The sequence below is a fragment of the Nerophis ophidion genome, linkage group LG02 (genome assembly GCF_033978795.1).
Source record: "Nerophis ophidion isolate RoL-2023_Sa linkage group LG02, RoL_Noph_v1.0, whole genome shotgun sequence".
NCBI classification, from domain to species: Eukaryota; Metazoa; Chordata; class Actinopteri; order Syngnathiformes; family Syngnathidae; genus Nerophis; species Nerophis ophidion.
In genome coordinates, this window is record NC_084612.1 from 87816918 (window position 1) to 87836995 (window position 20078).

General features: G+C 37.7%; 2 protein-coding genes across 3 annotated transcripts in view; both read right to left on the minus strand.

The window, feature by feature from the left end:
• LOC133547997 (T-lymphocyte surface antigen Ly-9-like) overlaps positions 1 to 20078 on the minus strand; it is a 280939-nt gene that overhangs the window by 75819 nt on the left and 185042 nt on the right. The window contains exon 6 of one of the 2 annotated variants that reach the window (XM_061893447.1): positions 5806 to 5969. In XM_061893447.1, coding sequence (XP_061749431.1) covers positions 5806 to 5914 — 109 coding nt within the window. In that variant the 5' untranslated portion in view covers positions 5915 to 5969. Of the gene's footprint in view, positions 1 to 5805; positions 5970 to 11433; positions 11451 to 20078 lie in introns of those variants that run through there. The other variant, XM_061893459.1, reaches the window with a different exon arrangement.
• On the minus strand, positions 12939 to 18128 carry LOC133548211 (CD48 antigen-like). The gene is made up of 6 exons (XM_061893521.1): positions 18048 to 18128; positions 15408 to 15698; positions 14946 to 15194; positions 14730 to 14828; positions 14518 to 14583; positions 12939 to 14418 (listed from the first exon to the last, which is right to left on the minus strand). Exons 1-6 carry the CDS (start codon positions 18094 to 18096, stop codon positions 14177 to 14179), a joined length of 996 nt encoding a protein of 331 aa, XP_061749505.1. The 5' UTR covers positions 18097 to 18128; the 3' UTR covers positions 12939 to 14176.

Here is a 20078-nt window from a genome sequence, read left to right on the forward strand (position 1 = left end):
GAGAGAGAGAGGATGAGAATCACTGCTGAGGTAGGTAACGTTAGCCAACAACAATTTGTTAATTATATTATTTTGATTTTGATTTGACTCAAACTGTAACTCCTAGATGGATTTAAGAAAGTTATTCGCCCGCAGCAGAGAAGAAGCAGCAGGAATGAGAGATGTAAGTGAAGTCCTAGCTAGCTAGGCAACATCATTGTCTTAAGTTGATGCTAAGTTAGCTAACGTTATTCCTTGTATCAAGACAAACATATTCATTTGCTGTACGAGCTGTCGGGGGAATTTCCAATGAACATGAAACATAATGTTGGTTATTGTCTGCTGGTTCTGCATCAATGATGATTTGGAGTAAGCATGTGTGAGTTGAGTGCTTCTCAAATGGTTTATCTTCAGGAAGAAAAACGTTTTTCCATAGTTTATTTCACAGAAAAATAGCACAGTAGACTTGTCTTGTTAATCGGTGTGACTTTGACTAAAATAATCTTGTTTTGTCACCAGAAAAATGGCTACAGCTAAAGCATCTGGTTTTGTTTCCAGAAAAAATAGTAACATTTCTGTATTCGTTTTCAGGAAGATGGCTGAAAATATTGGGTTTTGTTGCCCCATTAAAATTTTTTAAAAGTATATTTTCATATCTGTTCTGAGTCCTCCTCGAACTTCTGATTGGCCCTCAGCTGTTTACACAAACTAATCTTTAAATGGGTCAATCTAATCACATCCACGCTCAAAGTGACGTTAGAAAGTGTGCGACAGTACATTCTTCTGGGTGTAGCTGCATGAACGCTCTTAAAATCATTCTTATCTTTGACGAACGGGAGGTAGGGTGATAGTAGACTTTACAGTATGATAACCACCACCTATTATCTACTTTCCTCACATTTATTCCTGAGTGCAGGAAGGGCAAGCAGGCGTCATCATTCTTGGTGCAGATTGCAATTCTTATTTGTTCAACAGTAATACCTTTTACACTGATGGTTGTAATATAAACAACTTTAAAATTCTTACTAATATGTGCCACACTCTGTGAACATACACCAAATACATTTCTGATAAACATCGACTCTGTAACACATTATAAACGCAAGATAAGAATTACCCATAATGCCACCGTGCAGTACTCTGTGAAGTGATCCTAACGGCCGGAGCAGAGTCAGTCGGACAGAGCCTGTTGTGCTGTGCGCATGCGTCGTCTAGCCTGCGTTTCAAAACACTACATTTTCAGAGTAAAGTTGATGTAATATTTTTAGGTTTATGTAGTACAACTATTAAACATTTAAATAGTATGAGGAAACATAATTAAAACTTACTCTTCCCCCATAATTCATGTATTACGTTAATAAAATGTTTAATTTTACTTAAGAAACTCTAGTTCTTACCAGGGGCGTCACTAGACCTAATACTGTACTGGGGCACACCTGGGGCACAAATAATTCATGTGAGCGTGCAAAGCGCGCAAGCAAAAACATTTTTAGCACTTATTTATCATAAAAAATACATAAATAGTGCTTTAAACTATGAAATCATATCAGATTATGTTGTATGGATCTTTGATTAACCACCTGAAATTAACTAATGCATTTGACCTACTTGTGCACTTTTTTACTCCAGACTTTTAAACTGCTACTGATAAAAGCAAAAAGGAAGAGCAATGAATCTTTTTGAAATATATATTGCAGTAATCATCTGCAAATTTAACATCTACAAAAGTAAAACAAAAAATAAAGCACCCCCACATCTCTGGGTTCTTTTATATTATTTAATTTCCATTTGTGGCAATGTGGCTAATCCTATTTCAGATACACAAAACTATAAAATATACACAAAACAATAAAGCCACAGTAGTAGAATAAATGAACAACTGTTGTGTGTCTGTTCAGGGAATCATTTTCTGAGAAGTAAACTGTAACGTCTCCTTTTCATTTTTGCAAAGTGGTCAATCACTCTGGACAGACATGGAAATATTACAGTAACTGTTATACAGTTGACCAGTGGTTCCCAACTGCTGGGTCGTGACATAAAAGTGGATTGTGTGTCATTTTCAGTGAGTTGCAGTCAGATGTGTGCATGGAAAAAAAAAAAGTTTAGGGGAAAAAAAATCTAATTGTGGAAACAAAACCAGATATTTTTAGCCATTTTTCTAGTGACTATTAGTGAGTATTTTAGCAAAAGGCAAACCGACTAACAAGTTGGAGGAGGACTCAGGACAGACATGGAAATATATTTTTTTTAAATCTAAATGGGGCAACAAAACCCGATATTTTCAGCCATCTTTCTGAAAACAAATACAGAAATGTTACTATTTTTTCTGGAAACAAAACCAGATGCTTTAGCTGTAGCCATTTTTCTGGTGACAAAACAAGATTATTTTAGTCAAAGTCACACCGATTAACAAGACAAGTCTACTGTGCTATTTTTCTGTGAAATAAACTTGAATGATTTAAAAATTTGGCTCACGACTTGATGATATGGAAACATGTTTTTCTTCCTGAAGATAAACCATTTGAGAAGCACTCAACTCACACATGCTTACTCCAAATCATCATTGATGCAGAACCAGCAGACAATAACCAACATTATGTTTCATGTTCATTGGAAATTCCCCCGACAGCTCGTACAGCAAATGAATATGTTTGTCTTGATACAAGGAATAACGTTAGCTAACTTAGCATCAACTTAAGACAATGATGTTGCCTAGCTAGCTAGGACTTCACTTACATCTCTCATTCCTGCTGCTTCTTCTCTGCTGCGGGCGAATAACTTTCTTAAATCCATCTAGGAGTTACAGTTTGAGTCAAATCCAAATCAAAATAATATAATTGACAAATTGTTGTTGGCTAACGTTACCTACCTCAGCAGTGATTCGCATCCTCTCTCTCTCTCTGTCTCTCTCTCTCTCTCAAATGAAGTCTCGATCCACACGTGAATAAATTACCATATTAATTAGCCATGTGTTCATTGTTAAGTGGAGTGAATACAGTAGCAATCAATTACCATACTAAGTAGTATGTGCGCTGTTGTCTATGTTATTTGGCCTAAAACTCTGAAGCGTTTTTTTTTATTGGTGAAATTTTTACTGGGGCACTGCAGATCAAAAGTGGGGCACGTGCCCCGGTGAAATATGTCTGGCGACGCCCCTGGACAAGAGTCTTGGGAATGTTGTCCATGCTGCTTTATCTGATAGTTTTTGTGTTTTCTTAGACTTGTCTGTTTAACTCAAACCAACAGATATTGGTATTCATGTTGGAATCAAATAGTATTAAAATGTTGAGACAAATGTAAAAAAAAAAGACCAAAAACAATTCACCACGCTGGTATGTGTGAAGACAATCAGGTCGGTCTACAAGATGTCTGTTATTTATTTTTCATCCAGTTGGCAACTACAATCTCTACTAAAAATGTGAAAATGACATTCTTCTAAGAATATCTCTATTAAACATGTAACTTGACATTTCTATAAAATAATAATTCTACTTGGTAGTTTTCATCTCCACATGAACAAGACTTCTCCAAAAGACCACCAGAACTTAGCTACCACACCAAAAGTAAAGAAATAGGTCAGGTGTTTGTAGTCCATTAGTCAATAATGCTGAGTCACTGTCCATCTCACAGCAATCTTACATTTACTTCAGACTACTTGATGCTAACTACATCTTTTTCTTGAAAGACAAACACAGATCAAGTCTTTAAAGCTGTCAACAGACAAGTGAAAGTCTGCATAGATTTTCTACGTTAACAAAATCATTAAATGTGTAGGAAATTAATAATTTTCTCTACTTCAGGGGTCACCAACGCGGTGCCCGCGGGCACCAGGTAGCCCGTAAGGACCAGATGAGTCGCCCGCTGGCCTGTTCTAAAAATAGCTCAAATAGCAGCACTTACCAGTGAGCTGCCTTTATTTTTTCAATTGTATTTATTTAGAAGGTTGTCTGTCTATCTGTGTTGGCACTGCGATGAGGTGGCGACTTGTCCAGGGTGTACCCCGCCTTCCGCCCGATTTTAGCTGAGATAGGCGCCAGCGCCCCCCGCGACCCCAAAAGGGAATAAGCGGTAGAAAATTGATGGATGGATGGATGGATAGAAGCAAGCTGGTCTCGCTTTGTTCGACATTTTTAATTCTAAAAGAGACAAAACTCAAATAGAATTTGAAAATCCAAGAAAATATTTTAAAGACTTGGTCTTCACTTGTTTAAATAAATTCATTTATTTTTTTACTTTGCTTCTTATAACTTTCAGAAAGACAATTTTAGAGAAAAAATAAAACCTTAAAAATGATTTTAGGATTTTTAAACACATACACCTTTTTACCTTTTAAATTCCTTCCTCTTCTTTCCTGACAATTTAAATCAGTGTTCAAGTATTTTTTTTTTTTTTATGGTAAAGAATAATAAATACATTTTAATTTCATTTTTAATTTTATTGTCTGTTTTTTCGACTAAGAATATTTGTAAAATATTTTTTCAAACTTATTATGATTAAAATAAAAAAAAAATACATTCTGGCAAATCTAGAAAATCTGTAGAATATATTTTTAATCGTATTTCCAAGTCTATTGAATTTTTTTTTTAATTGTTCTTCTGGAAAATCTAGAAGAAATAATGATTTGTCTTTGTTAGAAATATAGCTTGGTCCAATTTGTTATATATTCTAAGAAAGTGCAGATTGGATTTTAACCTATTTAAAACATGTCATCAAAATTCAAAATTTAATCTTAAACAAGAAAAATTACTAATGATGTTCCATAAATTATTTTTCTAATTTTTTCCAAAAGATTTGAATCAGTTAGTTTTTCTCTTAATTTTTTACGGTTAAAGTTTGAATTTTAAAGAGTCGAAATTGAAATTGTTTCAAAATTTAATTTTCTTTTTTTTCGTGTTTTATCCTCTTTTAAACCGTTCAATTAAGTGTTTTTTTCATCATTTATTCTCTACAAAAAACCTTCCGTAAAAGGAAAAAAAAATGTACGATGAAATGACAGACAGAAATACCCATTTTTTTCATATATATAAATTTATTTATTAAAGGTAAATTGAGCAAATTGGCTATTTCTGACAATTCATTAAAGTGTGTATCAAACTGGTAGCCCTTCGCATTAATCAGTACCCAAGAAGTAGCTCTTGGTTTCAAAAAGGTTGGTGACCCCTGATCTACTTGATGTCAACTTTTTGTGTTTTGACGTTTCTAGAGGAACCTCCATGCAGTATTTGAATGTATAAACACTGCCTCCTACTGGCGAAATACTAGTCTTACAGTTATTGTTTTTCTCCAAAATATACCCTTCAGGATTCAAAGGTTTAGTGCGTGTGCCTCACAATACGAATGTCCTGGGTTCGATTTCCGGCCTCGGGGTCTTTCTGTGTGGAGTTTGCATGTTCTCCCCGTGACTGCGTGGGTTCCCTCCGGGTACTCCGGCTTCCTCCCACCTCCAAAGACATGCACCTGGGGATAGGTTGATTGGCAACACTAAATGGTCCCTAGTGTGTGAATGTGAGTGTGAATGTTGTCTGTCTATCTGTGTTGTTGTTTTTTTTTTTTAATCTGTCCACCATCTTGGTTGTAGTCCTTAATGATTCATGACTCTTACAGGCTGACAAGGGTATTACAGTTGGTAGTTTTGGCGTGTAGTAGCCATCTTGGGTGGAGTCCAAGAATTTGTCTTTAAAAACGATGGATGTTAGTGTTTCTCCTAGGAGAGCGTCCAAATGCATGATGAATCACTATTCATGATCACATGTACACAATGACAGTTACCACAGGGAGCTAACAACTGTTAGTTCCTATGGATTAGTGTTGGTTATTTTCCCCTACCTGGGATTGCCTTTAACACGGTCACATATGATACACCATCGAGGCAGACAAGAAGGCCTTCGTCTTCTCCGTGGCGTTGGCAGAGATCAACCGCAAGATCCTGGATCATGTAGGGACTTTTCAGGACGCGGCCAGAGGTCCACCAAAGAGAACTTGTGAAGAGACTGATTGAGGGATGTGGAATTTAGGACAGTGTGAAGAAGAGGACGCACACCATGCCTGTTTTGGAAATAAACTAGCAATGTTTCATCTTTATGTCAACAAGTCTTGTTTTCTTTCATCACAGGAAGTTGAGCAAGAAGATGTTTGACCAAAGGTAGAAGTATTAGGACGTACTCACACTAGGACATTCTAATCCCAAACCCAGGATTAACCCACTTACTCTTCTCTCCTTTTTGTGAATTCCAACTAGGGTTGCAGCTATCCATTATTTTAGTGATTGAGGATCGATTAGTTTGTTCCATTAATTAATGAATCAGATAAAACACACTTTATAGCCTCAATGCGTATTGTAGAGATAAATTGTTGAAATAAACAAAATATTTTGTACTTCACCTTCACTACCTTCTTTACTCCTTGTTTTACCTTTTTATTTACCCTTTAATTACTTTATTTGACTTTCTATTTAACTTATTTAAGCTTTATTTCCTTACTTTTTACCTTCTACTTTTTTTACCTGCCATACTCCTTGTTTACCTTTGTATTTTACCTTGTATTTAACTTATTTTACTTTTATTTACTTGATTTGATTTCTATTCAACCTATTTTATGTGCTCCTTGTTTTACTTATTTGACCTTCTATTTAACACATTTCCCCTTTATCTTACTTACTATTTAACATATTTTTACCTTCTATACTTTGTTTTACCTTTTTTATTTACCATTATTTTACTTTTTTTTTTTTTTACTTTATTTGACCTCAAATTTAACTATTTTTACCGTTTAGTTAATGTTACTCCCTCTGAGGTCTTAATCAAGCCTCAAGTTGTTAGTTTTTCTCCGAAAGACATTTATTCCAGCCTCGTCTTCTTCTCGTTAAAAACGAGGCCAAAAAAATGCCGTCAGAACTAATTAATAAGAAAAACAGAATTGAGATCATTATCCATGCGTTTGTTACGTCTTGTCTCGATTACTGTAACGTATTATTTTCGGGTCTCCCCATGTCTAGCATTAAAAGATTACAGTTGGTACAAAATGCGGCTGCTAGACTTTTGACAAGAACAAGAAAGTTTGATCACATTACGCCTGTACTGTATATACCTTTATATACATATATACATACATATATACCTATACTGGCTCACCTGCACTGGCTTCCTGTGCACTTAAGATGTGACTTTAAGGTTTTACTACTTACGTATAAAATACTACACGGTCTAGCTCCATCCTATCTTGCCGATTGTATTGTACCATATGTCCCGGCAAGAAATCTGCCTTCAAAAGACTCCGGCTTATTAGTGATTCCCAAAGCCCAAAAAAAGTCTGCGGGCTATAGAGCTTTTTCATTTCGGGCTCCAGTACTCTGGAATGCCCTCCCGGTAACAGTTCGAGATGCCACCACAGTAGAAGCATTTAAGTCTCACCTTAAAACTCATTTTTATTCTCTAGCCTTTAAATAGACTCCCTTTTTAGACCAGTTGATCTGCCGTTTCTTTTCTTTTTCTCATATGTTCCACTCTCCCTTGTGGAGGGGGTCCGGTCCGATCCGGTGGCCATGTACTGCTCGCCTGTGTATCGGCTGGGGACATCTCTACGCTGCTGATCCACCTCCGCTTGGGATGGTTTCCTGCTGGCTCCGCTGTGAACGGGACTCTCGCTGCTGTGTTGGATCCGCTTTGGACTGGACTCTTGCGACTGTGTTGGATCCAATATGGACTGAACTTTCGCAGTATCATGTTAGACCCGCTCGACATCCATTGCTTTCCTCCTCTCCAAGGTTCTCATAGTCATCATTGTCACCGATGTCCCACTGGGTGTGAGTTTTCCTTGCCCTTATGTGGGCCTACCGAGGATGTCGTAGTGGTTTGTGCAGCCCTTTGAGACACTAGTGATTTAGGGCTATATAAGTAAACATTGATTGATTGATTGAAGTTTAATTAATTTTTAAGATATTTTTTTCAAAATGAATCAATATTTTGTTTAAAATGTATTTAATAACATTTTATAAAACCATATAAGAATGTTTTTCTACTTTTTTAAATCAGTTCAATACAATTATTTTCTTATTTTAGAAATAATTATTAATTAATTAATTATTAATTAATTAATTTTTAATCTATAAAATATATATATGTGTTGTATTTAATGTAATGTTGTAAAGTAAGTTGAATCAATTGTATTTTATATTTTTAAATTAATCAATAATTATTTTATTTAAAATGTATTTAATAACATTTTATAAAACAATATAGCAATATTTTTCTACTATATATTTTTAATCCGTTCAATACAAATATTTTCTCATTTAAAAAATAGACATTATGTTAACAAAAATAATTGTATTTAGGATTCTTTATATTGTGTATCAATATTTTACAGTGCCAGTAATTGTTGAAAATGTATGCCAATTATTATTATACCATTGTGTTTGATATAACTTTTTGTAAATTAAGTCCAACAATACATTTTATGTTTAGTTTTTCTAAATAAATCCATTTATTACAATATTTTAAATAACAATGTTTAGTTTTGTCATCACGGTGTGCCACCTATTATGTATGCTGCAGCTACATAGACCACGGATATGAGTCATTGTATTGTAAGTATTTATTTATTTCGGACATGATTTAATAAATCAAAAAAATAAAAACAATATAGTGATGTGTTTCAAACATGTATACAGTTACAGTTTTACATTCCGAAAAGGATTAGGAAGTAGCACAGCTTATTTATTCCTACCACTTTTTAGAAATCATTTCTAAAACAATAATGAATAGCAATACAGTTCACATCCATCCATTTTCCTACCGCTTGTCCCTTTCGGGGTCGCATGAATATAATAAAAGACTGTATGGTTCACATCATTTACTGAATATGTGATAAGATGATGTGTCATATAGACTGTAATGTTTCCTCATGTCCTGTAGGTGGCAGCAATGCACATTACAAGGTTTTGGACATCACCACACATGAAGTGAAGCTTTTGTACATTTTGGATTTTCAGTGTTTTAAAACAGAGAAAAATCAGGACCTGGTGTCCAAACCTCATGACAAAACATATTTTAATGCTTGTATGACAAAGAGTTAATGCTTGATAATACTTGACATGACTTATGTTTGCTAGATTATAGGTTTTGGTGTGGGTTTGCTGGAGGGCGTTGATCCTAACCCTGCAAACTTTGTCGGAGCTGGAGTGGTCCACACTAAATGTTCTCAGGTGGGATGCACTGCTACGCTCTTGGAAGCCCATCACACTAGTGATATATATAAATATATATTTTACCTTTTTGCACCTTTGAAGAGCAGTATGACATCACGCCGGAGACCTTTGCCATGGTGCCGCCTTTACACTCTTCTTCTACACACACTTTGTACTGTAGCTCACTCTGGTGCCTTTGTCTCACTGAAACACTAGCAGCACAGTGCCTCACTACTTCTACCTGAATGCACACACTAAATATTTCTATTTTCACCGCCTTCACTCGCTCCTTAAATGCTCCTCACTGTCTTAGGAGATATTTTTTCCCACTGTTTGAAAATAAAACAGTCTCCTCCTCAAGTCCAGGTCCATCTATTCTATACAATTACTGAAATATGTATCGTCTTAAACAGTGGTTCTCCATCTTAAAAAAAAATAACCTCTAAGAACCTTCATACTTTTTTGATCATAGACTTAGACAAACTTTAATGATCCACAAGGGAAATTGTTCCACACAGTAGCTCAGTTACAATGATGGAAAGTGTAAGGATGGAAAGGACAATGCAGGTATAAATAAACTAAATATAGTGACATAAAATATAACATTTATGCAATATTTACACAATCTATGTACAGTATTTACATCATATATGTGTAGTGAGTCTTATTCTGTGTTGTGTAGGTTTTTTTTAAGTAAGAGACACCAAGGGAGTAGGTTTGATTTTGAGATTGGTGGGGACACAAAAGTGCTCCAAGGCAGCACTCTGAAAGTTTACTTTTTTTTTTTACATTAGCAATCATAATTTCACCTCATGCAGATGTTATAGGGTAAAGCAACTAAAATGAAAGCAAAGGAGACAACTTAGAAGAGTTCTCATCTTTACTCTTTAGTGTAGGGCTGTAGTGCAACTGTGCATCATACTGTCAATTAACACAGCCTACTGTCCATCAACAACATCACAAATACATTCATGCAATACAACATTGTAAATTAACATAAATGAACTGTAATAATCTTTTCCCCAACTTGTGTTTAAATCACTCCAATTTTTTCCTTTCAACTACTTCTTTCTATTGCTGCTTTTGTACTGTAAATATGTTTGTCACTAATACTCCAATACAAGCAGATTAGTGTCCACTGGTTGTTTCTATTTGAAAGAGCCAAACACATGCCTCTGCCGGTCTGTCACAGAAATGAACTGCTGGCCAAAAATATGTTGAGGACAATGACCATAGAGCTTGATGGTACAGTTACTGCCTGAGCAAAAAGGCTTTTACTAAATATGAATATTGCTTCATATTAATTAATTATATTTTAGCATTATAAAATCACATGATCATCTAGTGAGGGTTTATTGTATTTCCACCACTTTGGTATTTTCAAACCGTTGCTCACTTCTACACAAATACATGAAACTAAAAAATAATTACAAAAATAAAATGGAAAGGTGAAATCCGGCGATCTGATTGGCTGTTAACCGTGGTTTAAATATTCTAAAGCCTTATCACAGCGTAGGATATCACTCCGCCTCAGTCACGCATGACTGGTATGAATGGAAGTTGTTGTCATGTATCCATGACAACAGACTGTTGCTATCCGTAGTAAAAGAAAGGTGATGTTTCTACGATGTTAAAAAACGGAGACTAAAGTAGTTGAATTCACATGTTTAAGGTTAACTTTCACCTCCGGGGAGGGTTAACAATGGTAGAGGGGACTGAGCATTGACTTTCACCTGACAAAAAGCGGAGGAAAAGACGAGATGCAGTGCTAATTTGGAGCTAACATCTGGATAGGTGGGACTATTTTTTCCACAGTGAGGCTATTTTATTGGATAATATGTATTTCTGGTTGAATAAAACTACAATAAATTGATTGAGTATTCCGATTTCATAATGCCTTTATTTGTAACCGTTTTATAAAAGCAATATATCACTCCAGTCCATGGTATATGCTCATTATTGCACTCTAAGGGGCTTGACTGGAGTGATATATTGTTGAATTATTCAATATTGTTGAGCCTCTATACACCCTTGAAGTAACTTAGTTTGACTCCTAAAGAAATCTCTTATATCCAGTTTTCTTTTCATTGACATCCTTCAAAACCTACAGCACACACGCACGCAAACAGACACAAACACAATGTCAATCACAGCACTGATATTAAAATCCATCTAGCTACCGTGTGCCAGGAACAACAAATGCTGAACATGTTGACAACTTACACTTAGTTACAACTTACACTTACTTACAACTTACAACTTAGACTTACTTAAAAGTTAGAACATACAACTTACACCGAGTTGCACTTGTCACGCCAAATTTCTTCCCCCCAACAAAAACCTTCCCCCCATTTACTTCCGGGGTCATGATTAATAGACGTTTTGTTAACGCTATATTATAAAAATATAACGCTATATTATAAAAATACAGACGTTTTTTAACATTATATTATAAAAACTGCCATCTCCGGGTTGGGGAGGAGACCCTGCCCCAAGTGGAGGAGTTCAAGTACCTAGGAGTCTTGTTCACGAGTGAGGGAAGAGTGGATCGTGAGATCGACAGGCGGATCGGTGCGGCGTCTTCAGTAATGCGGACGCCGTATCGAGCCGTTGCGGTGAAGAAGGAGCTGAGCCGGAAGGCAAAACTCTCAATTTACCGGTCGATCTACATTCCCATCCTCACCTATGGTCATGAGCTTTGGGTCATGACCGAAAGGATAAGATCACGGGTACAAGCGGCCCAAATGAGTTTCCAGGTCTCTCCCTTAGAGATAGGGTGAGAAGCTCTGCCATCCGGGAGGAACTCAAAGTAAAGCCGCTGCTCCTTCACATCGAGAGGAGCCAGATGAGGTGGTTCGGATATCTGGTCAGGATGCCACCCGAACGCCTCCCTAGGGAGGTGTTTAGGGCACGTCCAACCGGTAGGAGGCCACGGGGAAGACCCAGGACACGTTAGGAAGACTATGTCTCCCGGCTGGCCTGGGAACGCCTCGGGATCCCCCGGGAAGAGCTAGATGAAGTGGCTGGGGAAAGGGAAGTCTGGGTTTCCCTGCTTAGGTTGTTGCCCCCGCGACCCGACCTCGGATAAGCGGAGGAAGATGGATGGATGGATGGATGGATTATAAAAACTAAAAATAAAAAAAAATACAAATTTACAAACACAAACTATGGGATGACGCATTTACTTCCGGGTTTACATTTCCTCATGTTTCCTCTTATATCATCCCATAGCTTGTGTTTGTAAATAGTTTTTTTTAAATGTGTTCAATTTTCTTTTATAATATAGAGTTAACAAAACGTCTGTATTTTTATAATACAGCGTTACATTTTTATAATATAGCGTTGACAAAACGTCTGTATTAATCATGACCACGGAAATAAAGGGAGGAGGGAAGGTTTATGTAGGGGGGAAGAATTTTGGCGTGACACACTGCCTCTCGTCCGCTCGCTAGCAAATAGCATGTAGGCTAGCTTTTACAAGCAGAAGGAGTGACAGCGGAGACAGCCAATCACACGTAAGTTAACATAAACGTGGCAACCAATCAGGGAGCAATATTTAGGTTAGAGGCGGGACTTCTAGCAGAGACCGACATTTAACCCTTTCTGTGCCATAATCATTGACTAAACATTACGGGCAGCGCTTGTGTTGATAGTGACTACACAGTAGCGGCTGGATATTGGTAGGGACGTGTCCCTAGTGTCCCTACCCAATTCTACGCCCTTGAGAGACACTCCACCGTTCCATCTTGGAAAAAAAAACCTTTAAGAACCTTCATACTTTTTTGATCGTAGACTTAGACAAACTTTAATGATCCACAAGGGGAATTGTTCCACACAGTAGCTCAGTTACAATGATGGAAAGTGTAAGGATGGAAAGGACAATGCAGGTATAAATAGACTAAATATAGCGACATAAAATATAACATATATACGCAATATTTACATCATATATGTACAGTATTTACATCATATATGTACAGTTTCATATCTATTTATTTGAAAACTAATCAATCAAGCTTTATTGCAGACTCCAACGTCCAGGTAGACTATTCAGTTTAAGCCTGGGCCCCTGGAGAGGGGGTCCAGACTAAGGACAATGGAAAAAACTCATAGCTAAATCACACATAAGCGTGTGTGTAAGAGGGAAACATCAAAGAGCAAAGGACATTAAAAGAACAAAGCTGATGCAACCAGCCATTTCTATATACAGCTACAAAAAATGAATATAAAAAAAAAAAAACATATACACTGTGGTGCCCTCTGCAGTATTCCACGCCATCGTCTGCTGGGGTGGGGGGGAGCATGGCCAGAGATAGGAGCAGACCCAACAAAGCAACCAAGAGAGCCACTCGGCCGCTCACTAACTCTCGGCCAGTGTCCAGTCTGCATGGATGAGTGAGGATGCGTCCAAGGAGACCGAGGTGTCCGATACCTGCTCATTCAGCCAAGACACTGTGAAGCCCGTCCGTCCCGGCGCTCAGCACCAGCTCCGCAGCTCTGTCTCTTCATCCACGTCTCCTCCAGTCTCTCCAAACGGACTCTGGTGTGGCAGAGACCCAGCAGCTGGTCTCCACGGCCAAAAGGCTCCCGGGGGGGCAGATCCAGAAGTCCACAAAAAAGCCCTGCAGGAGTCTCAAAAGTGGCACCCCTTGTCAGACAGTCCCAAAGGGTCCCGAACCAAAAGTAAAAACAAAACCGACATGAAAACAAGAAGGAAACACCAGGAACACAGAATGATGACACAAGAGCACAGAGCTCCTGCCACCAGCAGCCACTACAGCGGCGACATCTTGGGGGGAAAAAAAAATTATCCAGTTGTTGGTGAATTTGTCAGATAGGCGCCAGCGACCCCAAAGGGAATAAGCGGTAGAGAATGGATGAATGGATGTTGCTACAACCTCCATTTTTGTTTCAAAAAGGCCTTTTAACATAGATGGCTTCCTTCACTCATTTTTCTAAATGTTAGTTCTTTATATTTAAGTAAATGTCTTTGTTTTCTCCCTGAAGTATTCCTTATTTTTTATATGTAGAACTGGTTCCTGGCCAAGTGTTGCAACGACTGACTGTCACTCCACTGCAGTCATGCATTTCCTCCGAATTTTTCAGAAGTTGATCTTGCTGATCATTGCTGGTATCTGAAAGTTCAGTGATAGTGTTTAAGTGTGTTGAAGAGGAATGAAGTGCAGGAACAGAAGCAGTGAGTAGCATGGCTCCTTCTGAATCCATCTTCTCATCCTCAGTCAACACGTTCAGTCCTAAAACACACCAAAAAAGGTAAAAATGCACAACATTCTGAAACGGGATAAAAAAAATATCATGAAGCAGAACACAATAAGTGTAATGACTTAGTTTACCTGAGTTGGAGGGAAGAGTGAGTACTTGGTCTAAGAAGGATGTCTTTTCATCACGCTCTTTGGACACTGAAACAACAACACAAAGATAATTACATTCCAATCACCTTAGTGAGGTAAGGAAACTAACATCCCAACAAGGTATTAATTACATTTAAATAAATAACTAATGTGACTTTGATTGATTGTCTTTTTGTCATGTCGAGTTTCTGTACCTTTTAGATATTGAGGTGTTATGTATAAAACACAACACAAGATGACCAGAATGAAGATACAGACTAATATGATAATCAGATGAACATCTGATCTTTTACCTGCACAGAAAAACAAAAGTCAAACTCAAATCAACTTTTCAAAGTACATCATATCCAAAATAAGATCTAAATATGTACAACCACCATTTCACAGCCATCATTATTGATTATAATTACCCAGGAAGCAGTCCTTAGCGGTGAATGAAGCCGTTTCATTGGTCAGAGGGTTGCTGACATCACAACGATAAACTTGATCATCATCTTCATTCCTGACAGTTATTGTTAAATTTGGTCCAGTCTGCTCCTTTCCTGGTGAGCTCCACTTCAACTTTAATAAATGAGGATGTTTGGACTCTGTTGAGCACACAAGTGTCGCCTGCTTTGTGTCGCTCATCTCACAGGATATGTTGGGTTTGGATACTTTGTCTGTAAGAAAACAGAAGGATGGTCAACATGAGCTCAGATGTTTTTTTCTTTTGTTTTTGGGGTGGAGATTCATGTCGTGTTGAGTCGTGTTCACATTTGAGCTCAAATGTAACACAATCAACACTATTGTTAATGAACCTAGATTAGACAAGTTAATATTTATAGTGCTCAATATTTGTGTTAAAATGTTTATGAATGGAAATGTAAACTTACCTATAACTTCAATTCTATACAGCAAAGTACGAGGCTCGTTGTTTATGTTCATTCCAAGGTAATAGTCTCCACTGTCTTCATATGTGGCGTTTTTTATGGTGAGTTCTGCAGAGACCCGGTCCAGAGTGATTCTGTTCTTGTATGAAGAATTCACAATGTCCACCGTGCCAGTAAACCATACCACATCATTTTCATTATGTAGCCAGATAGATGCAATGGGTTGTTCAGAGATGGATGGCATGAAGTGTATGTCCTGACCCGTCAGGAAATATTTCACATCCTGTGCAGAAACTGTGAAAGGGACATAAACAGATAAATAGTCTTCAGCTGTAGTGGTGCACCATTAAGACCCTTTTTTATAAACAAAACACAAGAGACTTTAATGTGTATAAACACAGCATTATCTACTTTGCACGATTGTAATGAGAATAATTACCATACCAGTTTGTGGAAATGATTAAGTTTGAAAACGCCCTGTATGTTAATGTTGATGATATGTTGAACTTTTATACATCAAGTTAGGGCTGGTCGATATGGCCTTTTTTAAATATCTCGATATTTTGTAGGCCATATCACGATACACGATATCTATCTCAATATTTTGCCTTGGATTTGAATGAACACTTGATACATATGTTGCCCTCTATGTTTTAAAATTTTGATTTTTTATTTACTGTTTTAATTGGTTTCACCCTTAAAATCGTTTTTAATCATATATATTTTATATTGGTTTTATATATTTTTATTTTTGTTTTTATTCAGTCATTAGTGGAGCTCAGGATAGTATTTTAATGTTGTTTTTAATATTGTTGTGCAGCAATTTGGAAACATTTTGTTGTTTAAATAAAGTGGATTGGATTGGATATAATCACAGCAGTATGATGATCCTATGTGTCTACATTAAAACATTCTTGTTCATACTGTATTAATATATGCTACTTTTAAACTTTCATGCAGAGAAGGAAATCACAACTAAGTCAATTGACCAAAACTATATTTATTAAACAGTTATTAAGCAGTGGCACAAACGTTCATGTCATTTCCAAAACAGAAAGTGGAGGATTGTCAGAAACATTTTAAGTGTCAAATAAAAATGAGCTGCATAATAAGAAATCATAGTAATCGTCCTTTGCTATGTGGTAGGTTACTACGGACGTTATTAAATTCTATTTTTTTATACGATGTTGATGTAGAAATGTTTGCCTCAGCATTTTACTGCAGTCAAGCCAGCTGCACTTGAATCTGAAATGCGCCTATACGTTACACATTACGGTAATTGAGCTAATAAATTCATATAAAATGTGTAAAGCATTGAAATTGAAATATAAGAGGTGTATCTCAAACAACCCATATAGGACTATTATCCTGCAAAATTTGGGGTCAATAGGTCACATTACCTGGAAGCTATTGCAGATATAGCTAGCATATGGCATCACATTAGTGTCAAAAATCCAAGCGCATAAAAACTGTTATCGCGCGCTGATTCTCCACTTCGTGTGCGCGCGGGACACCCTTTTGCGTGCGCGCGGGGCCTATGTGCGCGCGTGCCGTCTTCGTTTTGGCACTTTGTGGGCGGTTATTCTTACACGGCCCCTCCTTTCTGATTGGTCAGGTGAAAATAGCTGAGGGCCAATCAGAAGTATAGCAGGGCGGGTCATCGTCAATATGTATCAAGATAATACAGCTCTTGTCGACAAACACATTCTAAAAAGTCCAAATTTAGTGGAGTTGTGGAAAATCCCAATTGAATTTTATCTAAAAGTGTTTGAAGGAGGTAATGTCTCATCTGTTGAGAGAACATCTGTTATAATGTGTGGTGCATTATAGACGACAAGAGTCCTGCTGTGGCTCAGTACGTGTATTCAGGCTGCATGTAGGAAGTACAAGTGACGTAAACACACCTGACTCTGTGATATGTTGTAGGTGCAGGCACTGTAGCTGCCACAAGGTGGCGCAGTATGTCAATACAATTACTCTGTAACATCACATACTTAATGAAGTTTCAAGATCAATATCTCTCTGTTTATACACATACAACCAGTCCATAGATGTCAGTCAATGATGGAAATTATACTTGCAAATAGGTTTTCTTTCCTCACTTGTCTGTTTTAAAAAATATATTTTTATTTATTAAATAATTCTATATGTAAATATTGAATGTATGCCACAATACGTATGTGACATTTGAGGTGACGTGAACTTGGTTGAAAAAGACAAAACCTGGTGACTAATGCCTGTCATAACAGCAACTGCGTGAGAACGTCTACTCGAATATCACGATATAGTCATTTTCTATATCGCACAGAGACAAAGCCGCGATATATCATGTGTATCGATGTATCGCCCAGCCCTACATCAAGTGTTGTCAATGTTTTGGATACCATTGCTCCTGTCAAAGTTAGAATGGAGAAATGAAGATTTGGTCTGGGCACAGAAAAGGGATGCTGCAGAACTGAACGGAACTGGTGCAAGTCAAAGGTCCACAAGTCCATTATGAGAACAAGACTTTGTGTAGAACAATATTTAGTTTGGTAGCAAAACACACAACAGGTGCAACACAACACAACGTTAGATCTTCTTTCTATTTGTACAAAGTCTACATTTATAAAGAATTATAGGAAAAGCAACATCAGAACTTACCTGCAGTGAAAGTCCACATGAAATAGACCAGAACATGTTGGTAGTCCATTATAGACGATTCACTTTCACGAATAATCCGGAGTGTCACCCTCGAAAAACATTCCGCGGACAACGGGGACTAGGTGTGCCCGGCCGCGAAGGGGGCGTGCCCGGCCGCGAAGGGGGCGTGCCCGGCCGCGAAGGGGGCGTGCCCGGCCGCGAAGGGGGCGTGCCCGGCCGCGAAGGGGGCGTGCCCGGCCGCGAAGGGGGCGTGCCCGGGCGCGAAGGGGGCGTGCCCGGGCGCGAAGGGGGCGTGCCAGGACCAGTACCGCCGCAATCCCGGCCCAGAGCAGGCGCGTGCCTGTCTTATAAAGGGTGCGTGCCCGTCTCAGCAGCTGATGGTTGATTGCAATGCATAATTGTTCAACATAAATACCTTTTACACTGACGGTTTTGATATGAACCACTTTAAAATTCTTACTAATATGTGCCACACTCTGTGAACATACACCAAATACATTTCTGATAAACATCGACTCTGTAACACATTATAAACGCAAGATAAGAATTACCCATAATGCCACCGTGCAGTACTCTGTGAAGTGATCCTAACGGCCGGAGCAGAGTCAGTCGGACAGAGCCTGTTGTGCTGTGCGCATGCGTCGTCTAGCATGCGTTTCAAAACACTAGATTTATTTATCATAAAAAATACATAAATAGTGCTTTAAACTATGATATCATATCAGATTATGTTGTATGGATCTTTGATTAACCACCTGAAATTAACTAATGCATTTGACCTACTTGTGCACTTTTTTACTCCAGACTTCTAAACTGCTACTGATAAAAGCAAAAAGGAAGAGTGAATGTGAGTGTGAATGTTGTCTGTCTATCTGTGTTGGCCCTGCGATGAGGTGGCGACTTGTCCAGGGTGTACCCCGCCTTCCGCCCGATTGTAGCTGAGATAGGCGCCAGCGCCCCCCGCGACCCCGAAAGGGAATAAGCGGTAGAAAATGGATGGAAGAGCAATGAATCTTTTTGAAATATATATTGCAGTAATCATCTGCAAATTTAACATCTACAAAAGTAAAACAAAAAAAAAAGCACCCCTACATCTCTGGGTTCTTTTATATTATTTAATTTCCATTTGTGGCAATGTGGCTAATCCTATTTCAGATACACAAAACTATAAAATATACACAAAACAATAAAGCCACAGTAGTAGAATAAATGAACAACTGTTGTGTGTCTGTTCAGGGAATCATTTTCTGAGAAGTAAACTGTAACGTCTCGTTTTCATTTTTGCAAAGTGGTCAATCACTCTGGACAGACATGGAAATATTACAGTAACTGTTATACAGTTGACCAGTGGTTCCCAACTGCTGGGTCGTGACATAAAAGTGGATTGTGTGTCATTTTCAGTGAGTCGCAGTCAGATGTGTGCATGAAAAAAATAAGTTTAGGGAGAAAAAAATCAAATTGTGGCAACAAAACCAGATATTTTTAGCCATTTTTCTAGTGACTATTAGTGAGTATTTTAGCAAAAGGCAAACCGACTAACAAGTTGGAGGAGGACTCAGGACAGACATGGAAATATATTTTTTAAAAATCTAAATGGGACAACAAAATCCGATATTTTCAGCCATCTTTCTGAAAACAAATACAGAAATGTTACTATTTTTTCTGGAAACAAAACCAGATGCTTTAGCTGTAGCCATTTTTCTGGTGACAAAACAAGATTATTTTAGTCAAAGTCACACCGAATAACAAGACAAGTCTACTGTGCTATTTTTCTGTGAAATAAACTTGAATGATTTAAAAATTTGGCTCACGACTTGATGAAATGGCAAAATGTTTTTCTTCCTGAAGATAAACCATTTGAGAAGCACTCAACTCACACATGCTTACTCCAAATCATCATTGATGCAGAAGCAGCAGACAATAACCAACATTATGTTTCATGTTCATTGGAAATTCCCCCGACAGCTCGTACAGCAAATGAATATGTTTGTCTTGATACAAGGAATAACGTTAGCTAACTTAGCATCAACT